The 12,504-nt window shown below is 38.6% G+C and overlaps 1 protein-coding gene across 1 annotated transcript in view; it reads right to left on the reverse strand.

The window, feature by feature from the left end:
* Positions 1-12,504, reverse strand: part of ANKRD42 (ankyrin repeat domain 42) — a 78,781-nt gene that overhangs the window by 4,969 nt on the left and 61,308 nt on the right. The window contains exon 12 of the mRNA XM_011938888.1: positions 3,190-3,272. Within this exon, the coding sequence (XP_011794278.1) occupies positions 3,190-3,272 (83 nt within the window). The remainder of the gene's footprint in view (positions 1-3,189; positions 3,273-12,504) is intronic.

Here is a 12,504-nt window from a genome sequence, read left to right on the forward strand (position 1 = left end):
TAGACGCAATAAAAAATGATAAAGGGGATATCACCACTGACCCCACAGAAATACAAACTACCATCAGAGAATACTATAAACACCTCTATGCAAATAAACTAGAAAACCTAGAAGAAATGGATAAATTCCTGGACACATACACCCTCCCAAGACTAAACCAGAAAGAAGTTGAATCCCTGAATAGACCAATAACAAGCTCTGAAATTAAGGCAATAATTAATGGCCGACCAACCAAAAAAATCCAGGACCAGACAGATTCACAGCTGCATTCTACCAGAGGCACAAAAAGGAGCTGTACAAAATAGTTGCCTTCTGAAACTATTCCAATCAACAGAAAAAGAGGGAATCCTCCCTAACTCATTTTATGAGACCGACATCATCCTGATACCAAAGCCTGGCACAGACACAACAAAAAAAAGAATTTTAGAGCAATATCTGTGATGAACATTGATGCGAAAATCCTCAATAAAATACTGGCAAACCAAATCCAGCAGCACATCAAAGAGCTTATCCACCATGATCAAGTGGGCTTCATCATGGGATGCAAGGCTGGTTCAACATATGCAAATCAATAAATGTAATCCAGCATATAAACAGAACCAAAGACAAAAATCACATGATTATCTCAATAGATGCAGAAAAGACCTTTGACAAAATTCAACAGCCCTTCATGCTAAAACCTCTCAATAAATTCGCTATTGATGGGCCATATCTCAAAATAAGGAGCTATTTATGACAAATCCACAGCCAATATCGTACTGAATCAGCAAAAACTGGAAGCATTCCATTTGAAAACTGGCACGAGACAGGGATGCCCTCTTTCTCCACTCCTATTCAACATAGTGTGGAAAGTTCTGGCCAGGACAATCAGGCAGGAGAAATAAAGAGTATTCAATTAGGGAAAGAGGAAGTCAAATTGTCCCTGTTTGCAGATGACAAGATTGTATATTAAGAAAACCCCATCGTCTCAGCCCAAAACCTCCTTACGCTGATAGGCAACTTCAGCAAAGTCTCTGGATTCAAAATCAATGTGCAAAAATCACAAGCATTCCTATACACCAATGACAGACAAACAGAGAGCCAAATCATGAGTGAACTCCCATTCACAATTGCTTCATAGACAATCAAATACCTAGGAATCCAACTTAAAGGGATGTGAAGGACCTCTTCAAGGAGAACTACAAACCAGTGCTCAATGGAATAAAAGAGGAAACAAACAAATGGAAGAATATTCCATGCTCATGGACAGGAAAAATCAATATCATGAAAATGGCCATACTACCCAAGGTAATTAATAGATTCAATGCCATCCCCATTAAGCTACCAATGACTTTCTTCACAGAATTTGAAAAAACTACTTTAAAGTTCATATGGAACCAGAAAAGAGCCCACATTGCCAAAACAATCCTAAGCCAAAAGAACAAAGCTGGAGGCATCACACTACCTGACTTCAAACTATACAACAAGACTACAGTAACCAAAACAACATGGTACTGGTACCAAAACAGAGATGTAGACCAAAGGAACTGAACAGAGCCCTGAGAAATAATACCACACATGTACAACCATCTGATCTTCGACAAACCTGACAAAAACAAGAAATGGGGAAAGGATTCCCTATTTAATAAATGGTGCTGGGAAAACTGGCTAGCCCTACGTAGAAAGCTGAAACTGCATCCCTTTCTTACACCTTACACAAAAATCAATTCAAGATGGATTACGGAGTTAAATATTAGACCTAAAGCCATAAAAACGCTAGAAGAAAACCTAGGCAATACCATTCAGGACATAGGAATGGGCAAGAACTTCATGTCTAAAACACCACAAGCAATGGCAACAAAAGCCAAAATTGACAAATGGGATCTAATTAAATAAGAGCTTCTGCACAGCAAAAGAAACTACCATCAGAGTGAACAGGCAACCTACAGAATGGGAGAAAAGTTTTGCCATCTACCCATCTGACAAAGGGCTAATATCCAGAACCTACAAAGAATTCAAACAAATTTACAAGAAAAGAACAACCCCATCAAAAAGTGGGCAAAGGATATGAACAGACATGTCTCAAAAGAAGACATTTATGTACCCAACAGAAACATGAAAAAAATGCTCATCATCACTAGCGACCAGAGAAATGCAAATCAAAACCACAATGAGATACCATCTCACACCTAGTTAGAATGGCGATCATTAAAAAGTCAGGAAACAACAGGTGCTGGAGAGGATGTGGAGAAATAGGAACACTTTTACACTGTTGGTGGGGCTGTAAACTAGTTCAATCATTGTGGAAGACAGTGTGGTGATTCCTTAAGGATCTAGAACTAGAAATACCATTTGACCCAGCCATCCCATTACTGGGTATATAACCAAAGATTATAAATCATGCTGCTATAAAGACACATGCACACGTATGGTTATTGCGGCACTATTCACAATAGCAAAGACTTGGAACCAACCCAGATGTCCATCAGTGACAGACTGGTTTAAGAAAATGTGGCACATACACACCATGGAATACTATGCAGCCATAAAAAAGGATGAATTTATGTCCTTTGTAGGAACACAAGATGCAGCTGGAAACCATCGTTCTCAGCAAACTATCGCAAGAATAGAAAACCAAACACCACATGTTCTCACTCATAGGTGGGAATTGAACAATGAGAACACTTGGACACAGGGTGGGGAACATCACACACTGGGGCCTGTCATGGGGTAGGGGGTAGGGGGAGGGATAGCATTAGGAGATATACCTAATGTAAATGACGAGTTAATAGGTGCAGCACACCAACATGGCACATGTATCCATATGTAACAAACCTGCACGTTATGCACATGTATCCTAGAACTTAAAGTATAAATAAAGAAAGTGAAATGTAACTAGATTTCTTTTGATTACTATACCAGCTAATATTTTAGAGCTTATGTAAATACTTGTAAAATTAATTACTCATAAATCTCTTGTCTTGCCTGTGTAGAGATATATAAGAATAATATCGGGAAAAGGTGTACAACTGAGTCCATGTCATTTTAAAAATCTCTAAATCTCTTCAATATAACATTTCTGTCTTCAGAATTGGAATAGAAGCATATCAGAGTAATTCTGAGAGTTTGTATAGACTTACATTTATATCAATTTTTTTAATGAAAGAGAAAAATCTAGCAGGTTAACTTAGTCATTTCACTGATTAGTACCTTCTCACAAACACTCCTCCAGAAGAAACCTTTTTTTTTACTCGCCTCTTCTCTTTGTTTGACTCACAAGAAGCACGGTCTTCCTATAAACAAAGGAAAAGAGGGTCAAATACAATTTTCATGCTAGCACACATTTTCATCTTTCTACATTGCCTATTCAAAAGAAAAAAAATTAACCATGCTAGTATTTTTAATTCTGATTAAATTTCTTTTAGGATTTTATGTGAATAAATTCCCAAATCTGAAGTACCAGTGTATTATATTGTGCTGAATCGTATGACTAGGAGGCACCTTAAGAACTAGAGAAAGAATATAGAAAATTTAGTGGGTAAGAGGTGGCTACCTGTCAGATATAGTCAATTTTCAGTGTTATCTCATTCAGTTTTATCTCTACCTAAAGATCCCCAGACACTAATATTTAACAAGATATTGGTAACTGAAAGTGTTAGTATGTCATCTTCTGGATTCTTTTGCCAGTCCCATAGTGCTGCGAATCATTCCCTAGCTTCCCTATCCCTCTCTTGTTTTTGTACTGGATCCCTCTACTGCTCTAGTCTCATTGTACACTTTGCCTGGTCTCCTGGTTTCACTATTTCTGAATATTTCTTGTCCATCTTGGTATTCTTAGGACCCAGCATGGAAGAATCAATAAATACTATGGTAAGGAGCAAGCAGGACTAGAAACACAATGAGTGGTCACTAGATGTTAATTATCTTTGAGTAATTCTTCCAATCAAAAATGCTCTGCATCTAGTTAGGCAGGACAGCTCTGAACACAGAGGCTCCAAGAACAGCACAAGGACCATGTCCCTGGGGAGAGCCCATGGCTGGAGTTAGTTCCCCAGGGTGTTCCTGCCCACACCTTTTCTAAGGAGTCCAGTTAGTTTAACTCAATAGTGTGTGAACATGGAAGTAAGCTGCCATTATCCAACACCGCCTGGAAAAACAACCATGCATCTGGTCCCTCCCATATCCCTCAGCTGCAAACTTGAGAGTAGGATAAACTTCTAGCTTTCTCTTATAGTGGCCAGGTGTTTGTGGGTGTAGGGTAATACAGATGGTCTCTTCTCTTGGAAAAAAAGCTTAGCGGCTAGTCTGAAGAAAAATAACAAACCTTTGATTGGGACTTAGCATATGATACAACTGTTCTTCATACTATACATACAAAATAAAGTGTAATGAGTAGCATTACCAATATTTTAAAGATGAGGCCAGGTGCGGTGGCTCACCACTATAATCCCAGCACTTTGGGAGGCCAAGGCAGGCAGATCACTTGAGGTCAGGAGTTCAAGACTAGCCTGGCCAACCCTATCTCCACTAAAAATACAAAAATTAGCTGGGCTTGGTGATGCATGCCTGTAATCCCAGCTGCTCAGGAGGCTGAGGCATAAGAATCGCTTGAACCCAGGAGACAGAGGTTGCAGTGAGCCGAGATTGTGCCACTACACTCCAGCTTGGGTGACAGAGCAAGACCCTGTCTCAAAAGAAAAAAGAAAAACACTCAGGTGGAGCAGGAGTTTAACCTAATCTAACTAGATGGAATTACAGAAAGAATATAGAAAATTTAGGGGGAAGAGGTGGCTACTTGTCAGATATAGCCAATTTTCCAGTGCTTTAATAAGAGTTATGACTTCCAGAAACAGGCAGGGTATGGTGGCTCACATCTGTAATCCCAGCGCTTTAGGAGGCTGTCGTTGGCAGATCGCTTTGAGCTCAGGAGTTTGAGACCAACCTGGACAACAATCCCCCCTCTCTACAAAAAATACAGAAAAAATTTAGCTGGGCATGGTGGCTCATGCCTGTAGTCCCAGCTACTCACGAGGCTGAGGCTGGAGGATTGCTTAAGCCTGGGAATTGGAGGCTGCAGTGAGCCGAGATCATGACCCTGAATGCCAGCCAGGGCACAGAGTGAGACCCTGTCTCAAAAAAATTAATTAAAGACTTCCAAAAACAGTAATACTTATTTTTCTTTACCTTTTATATATTAGAAGAGACGAATGGGAGAAAATTTTTGCAATCTACTCATCTGACAAAGGGCTAATTTCCAGAATCTACAAAGAACTCAAACAAATATACAAGAAAAAAACAACCCCATCAAAAAGTGGGCAAGGATATGAACAGACATGTCTCAAAACAAGACATTTATGTACCCAACAGACACATGAAAAAATGCTTGTCATCACTGGCCATCAGAGAAATGCAAATCAAAACCACAATGAGATACCATCTCACACCAGTTAGAATGGCGATCATTAAAGTCAGGAAACAACAGGTGTTGGAGAGGATGTGGAGAAATAGGAACACTTTTACACTGCTGGTGGGATTGTAAACTAGTTCAACCACTGTGGAAAACAGTATGGCAATTCCTCAAGGATCTAGAACTAGATGTACCATATGACCCAGCCATCCCACTACTGGGTATATACCCAAAGGATTATAAATCATGCTACTACAAAGACACATGCACACGTATGGTTATTGCGGCACTATTCACAATAGCCAAGACTTGGAATCAACCCAAATGTCCATCAGTGACAGACTGGATTAAGAAAATGTGGCACATATACACCATGGAATACTATGCAGCCATAAAAAAGGATGAGTTTGCGTCCTTTGTAGGGACATGGATGCATCTGGAAACCATCATTCTTAGCAAACTATCACAAGAAGAGAAAACCAAACACCGCATGTTCTCACTCATAGGTGGGAACTGAACAATGAGATCACTTGGACTCGGGAAGGGGATCATCACACACTGGGGCCTATCATGGGGAGGGTGGAGGGGGGAGGGATTGCATTGGGAGTTATACCTGATATAAATGATGAATTGATGGGTGCTGACGAGTTGATGGGTGCAGCACACCAAGGCACAAGTATATATATGTAACAAACCTGCACGTTATGCACATGTACCCTAGAACTTAAAGTATAAAAATAAATAAATAAATAAAATAAAATGACAAAAAAAAAATTAAAAAAAATAAAAAAAGAAGAGACCTTAAGGATTCCAAATTTTCTAGAAACAGTGGTTAAATAACGAAGTCCCTCCTAACACCAAATATGTAACTTGTTCTATCAAACCAAGTCTTAAAATACAACTACTTCAAAAGAAAATATGTGCTTGGCATTCAACAGGCCTTCCATAATTGTTCACTGAAGGTTGCAGATCTCCAAATTTCTAAAAGTTTCTGCATTTGGAGAACATTTTTCACCAAGATTACTCGTTTCTTTATCTTCCATTATAGCCAAGTAGTATATTTCTCCCTAATACATGTTTTCTTCTAAACTCAACAGAACTATATATTAAGATACTAAATACATGAATCATAATGCTTAAGCACCAAAAGCAATTCTAAATGTAAATGCAGTCTATTACTACAACAAAATTAGACAAAAATCCTTGTGGTGAAAATGTATCTTTTTTTTACCCTGAAAGAATTAACAGGTTTGTCGAACAGATTAAAATTCTACACATAAAACTGTTGACTTTGTGGATCTACCAATTATTGCTGGGATATATGGAATTCTTATTTTCAAAAAGCCTATGCACTCTGAAAATTCTAGACAGCATATGAAACTATAAGAGAATTCCACCTTCTTGCTTACCAGTACAAACTCTTAACAGTGTCAAAACCAACCCTTCTCCCCCAAAAAAGTAGGGTATAAACAAAGAGAAAGAAAGGCAAATCACAAAATCTTAGAACTTCCCCAAGCCAAGAGTTGAATGTGGATAGACTCCCTGAAATCCTCAAATTACTCCACAGGCCACTCTAGGTATATAAGCTAGGATGTCATAGGTCAGAGAGAAGCCCAGCAGAAACCATATCAAAGTTCAACCTTGTTCCGGACCTTTGCAGGTAGAAAATAAGGTTAAGTGAAACATGGAAGGTAACCGTGGAATATTGCCAGTTCCCGGTTAGCCATTCTTGATTAGCAGACATGGCCCAAAGCTGTAGATCAAGGACTTCCTGAATAATACTGGTTCTGGAGACAGAAGCTACGAGTTCAGTGCTACATAAATCTCTCTGTGGACAGACAGCTCTGCCAAAGCTATTACATTATATTTAAGTATATATTTAAATATATATATATAAAATAATTAAAACATTAGTTTAAATTTAATGTTTTAAGTACAATATATATATCAAAGAGCACAAAGAAAAAAAAGGTACAGCTTGATGAATTTTTACAAAGGGAACACACCCCTGTGACCATGACTGAGATCAAGAGACTGGATATTACCAGCATCCCAGAAGCCTCCATTTGCCCTTTCCTAGGCACTACTGACTTATCTTACCAATTTGTGGACTACATGGAAGCATACGGTATGTACTCTTTCATATTGCTTTCTTTTAGTCAGCACAGTGTTTGTGAAATTCATTCGTAGTGATGTGTAGAGCAGTAATTCATACATTTTCATTGCTATATAATATTCCATTGTATGAATATAGCAAAATGTATTGATTGTTACTGTTGAGGGAATTTTTAGATGATTCTAGTTTGAGAGATATATATATAATAAGGCTGACAAGAACATTCATGTATATATTTTTTGGTTTCCACCTGTGTACACAAAGAAACATGTACTAATTCCACTAGGAATTAATTTTCCAAAGTGGTTAAGCCAATTTACACTGCCACCATTGGTATATAAAATCTCCAGTTGTTCCACATCCTCACCAAAATTTGGTAACGTCCATTTTAATTTTTGCCATTCTGATGGGTATATATTGGTATCTTGTTTGGGTTTTAATTTACATTTCTAATAACCAGTGATTTTGAGCACAATTTCATGTTTACTGGCCCACTTGGATATCTTCTTTTGTGAAGTGCCTATGCAAGTCTTGCCCAGTTTTTTTACTGGACTGTCTTTTTCACACTGATTTGCATAAGTTCTTTATGTATTCTGGATACAACTTTTTCAGATAGGAGAGAAGAAAGAAAAGCAGAGAGAAAGAAAGGAAATATGTTTTTCTACACTTTGGCTTGCCTTTTCAAATCTGTTCATATAATCTTTGATGAACTGAAGTCTTATTTTAATGAAGTCCAGTCTACCCATTTTTTCCTACCCCAAGGTCATGAAGATATCCTATGTTATATTTTATCATCTCAACTTCCAATTTAAGACATATCTTGAAATATATGTTTGAACTTATAGTGTAACATTTTAACGAAATTATTACCAATTTTTAAGTTTTCATAAGTAAATTAACCCTATTAAAAAGCTATCAGGCCGGGCGCGGTGGCTCAAGCCTGTAATCCCAGCACTTTGGGAGGCCGAGATGGGTGGATCACGAGGTCAGGAGATCGAGACCATCCTGAGCTACACGGTGAAACCCCGTCTCTACTAAAAAATACAAAAACTAGCCGGGCGAGATGGCGGGCGCCTGTAGTCCCAGCTACTCGGGAGGCTGAGGCAGGAGAATGGCGTAAACCTGGGAGGCGGAGCTTGCAGATCGCGTCACTGCACTCCAGCCTGGGCGACAGAGCTAGACTCCGTCTCCAATGCACTCCAGCCTGGGCGACAGAGCTAGACTCCGTCTCCAAAAAAAAAAGCTATCATCAGGCCAGGCACAGTGACTCACACATGTAATCCCAGCACTTTGGGAGGCCGAGGTGGGTGGATCACAAGGTCAGGACTTCAAGACCAGCCTGGCCAAGATAGTGAAACCCCGTCTCTGTTAAAAATACAAAAAAATCAGCCAGGCATGATGGTGAGCGCCTGTACTCCCAGCCACTCGGGAGGCTGAGGCAAAGAATTGCTTGAACCTGGGAGGTGGAGGTTGCAATAAGCCAAGATCGGGCCACTGCTCACCAGTCTGGGCAACAGAGCGAGACTCGTCTCAGAAAAAAAAAAAGCTATCATCAGAAGTTTTCAAAGAAACATTTTCAAAATAAATGTTCCTAAAAGCACAGAAAGAGGGAGTGTGAGGGGTTTATAATAGCAGTAACAAGTGGTGTTAAAAGCATAGACTTGGGGCTAGACAGGTTGAAATCATGGCTAGCCATCTAACAAGCTTTGTAACTTTAAAAATTGTTTATTTTATCTGAGAGTTGATTTCTTCATTTGTAAAATGAAGATGGTATCTGCTGAATATAAAGTCTTAACACTAAGCCCAGTATACTCAAAACCTGTTGTTAACGATGACCAAGATGATGTTATTAACATAAGTTAAATGATCTCATAAAACTTCGATTTTCAGTATTGTGGGTAAATTAAGTGCCCAATCATGCTGTACTACAAATGACGAGAAGCCCTCAGACCAGTACAAGGTGCTTGATGGAAGGAGAGATCACGTGTGACCAGGGAGACTAGGAAAGGGGTGATAAATGAGAAAGTTCCTAGGGGATTCTACAGAGTCAACAGGCAGTTTTCAAGGTATATGGACAAACTGAATAAAGGCTTAATGATGGGAAAACATAGAGTAGCTTAAGAAAAAATAAGCTATTAATATATGTAGGGGAATAGACAAAAATAAGGTTGGTGATGTAGGTTAGGGCTGAATGTCAAACTGAAGAATCAGTACTTATCAGGCAAGGAAGATTTTCAATCCAAGGAGTGACAAGAAAATCAAGCTGACCGCTGTGAGTCAAATGGATTTGGATAGGGAAGGAGTAAATACCAAAATTCTATCACAGTAGTTCAGATAGAAAGATATAGAAACCTAAACTAGGGAAGCAGTGTAAGTAGAGAGCATGTTCCCACCTACGGGATGGGCTCACTTTCATTAAGAGTCCAAGACTGGGTAGTTGAGAAAATAGTGATGCCATTAATTTAAATGCAGAGATAGGGGAGAGAATCTGGTCTTGATATTGAGCTTGGTTCTGAACTTTTTTTTTTTTTTTAATTCAAGCACCACCGGGAATTTCAGGTGGAAATGTCCAGTTGACGAGCAGTGAGAAATACAGGTGGGGAGCCCTGGTGGGGACAACAGTACTAAAGTATGGATTTGATAGTCATTTCCACAGAAGTATTAGAAAAATATAATCTGGAGGCAGAGATTCTGAGTTTGCTCCTACCTTACACTAGCTGTATGCTCTAACAAGACTCTCAACTTCCCTGAGCCTCTGCTTTCTCATTTATAACACAGGATCAAATATATATATATATCATTCTACCTCCTCATAGGGTTGATGCAGACTAAAATGAGATAATATCTGAGAAAGTGCTATAAAAACAGCTGTTATCAAAAAACTATTTAAGTGCTTTATATATGTCAAACTATCCTAGGAAACTATTCTAAGAATTTTTTTCTCTGTAAAAATTGTACTATTGCTGATTATTTTGGGGTCTGAGGATCTTCAAGTACAATAGAATGCAATCATAGGTCCTGACCAGAAGGTGGCAGGAGAAAGACTTAGAGCTTCTTCAGGATTCCATATTTATAGTTCTGAATGATAAGTTCATTTTCCTTATACTTTATATATAATTAGACTCCCAAATAAATTCTTCCTATCCTTAGCTGCATGTGACTCTACACATTTATTTATCCACTGACCATATGAATTCATCTGTAATATGGAAAATGGAAAAAAAGAAAGGGAGTAAATAATACAACGACTACTACTATATAGTGAATACCTCTGTGTGCTAGAAACCGTATTCAGGATTTCTACATAATATTCCATTTAACATCAATACAATCCCATGAGGTAGGTATTATTATTCCTCATTTTAAAGACGAGGAAATTGAGATTCAAGCTTTTGCAAGTGAAAATAAACAGTGCCAGAGTTGCAGCTGCCATGAAAGCTCAGTGACATTTGCTTATTTACAAAAATTAGGTATAACCTAAAGCAAGAATGCAAAAAACAATGAATTCTGAGCACAGGGACCTTGAGTCAGCTCTCCTGAAAGCCTACACATTGTTGGTAAAGTGAAGTTTTAGGGAAGCAAAACCGTGGAGTATGAAACCAGATCCAACCTGAGAACAGATGCTTCTGAGTAAGCAAAGACAATTTCTAAATAGCTAAAAGACAGAAAACATTTCTAAGTAGACAGTTTGGAATGGTTCAAAAGAAAATGTGCAGCTTGGGTGACCACTCCAAAATATTGTCCCACCTAGGCAGCTGAAGAACAACAACTTAGCCTTGACAACAAAGCAAGATCCCAACCGTATAGAAAAAAAAAAAAAAACCTAATTGGCCAGGTGTGTTGGTGCATGCCTATAGTCCCAGCTACCTGGAAGGCTGAGGCAAGAGGATCACTTGAACCTAGGGAGTTTGAGGCTACAGTGCCCTATGATGGCACCACTCCACTGAAGTATGGGTGACAAGAGCAACACCCTGTGGCAAAAAAAGAAAAAACAAAGAACAACAACTTACCTTTCTACTTTTCAGGAGACTGGGAGTCACAGAGTCCCTGCCACAAGGTGGAGAGGTAACAGATTTGATTGGAAGCAGTAAGTTATAAATGGTACTGTGTCCTGTAGCCCTCTAACCAACACATGACTGTACAGCTGGCCTCTCTGATACTAAAGTTTCCCCATGTGCTAAAGGTCATACAAGAAGAGGGTTGCAAAATGAAGAGAATAGATTAATTATTATAGTTAATTATATTTCTTGGAAAATCAACCACTGGTGAGATACCAATACCCAGAGAAACTGAGGAAGTGATTATATTTGCATATGCACAGAAATACACATACATGTTTGCAGATAAATAGAATTTTGTCTAATATGGTATGTACTAAATTGTTAACAATAACTTCTTCTGGAGAGTGGAACTTAAGTGTCAGAAGGAACATCTATCTTGTTTTAACACTATACAACAAACATGTTTTATTATTTTAATATTTTTAAAGTGGTTATTGAAGAGACCAATGACTAGTTTGTGCAAAATAAAAAGAAGCCAGGAAGATTCTATAATATTAATAGATCAGATTTGAGGTGACACAAGCCTCAAACAGAATTAATTCATCCATGATGACTGATGAAGAAACTTCCCTATGGAAAGAAAATATGGATTCCATTCAAAGCACTTTATTTTGGTTATTTAGAATATTAAAATATACATATCCTCTAGCTGTCTTAGAATTCTTTTTTTTTTAATTTTTTTATTATTATACTTCAAGTTCTAGGGTACATGTGCATAGCGTGCAGGTTTATTACATATGTATACTTGTGCCATCTTGGTGTACTGCACCCATCAACTCGTCAGCACCCATCAATTCGTCATTTATATCAGGTATAACTCCCAATGCAATCCCTCCCCCCTCCACCCTCCCCATGATAGGCCCCAGTGTGTGATGATCCCCTTCCCGAGTCCAAGTGATCTCATTGTTCAGTTCCCACCTATGAGTGAGAATATGCAGTGT

Source organism: Colobus angolensis, unplaced genomic scaffold (genome assembly GCF_000951035.1).
Source record: "Colobus angolensis palliatus isolate OR3802 unplaced genomic scaffold, Cang.pa_1.0 Scaffold179, whole genome shotgun sequence".
NCBI lineage: Eukaryota > Metazoa > Chordata > Mammalia > Primates > Cercopithecidae > Colobus > Colobus angolensis.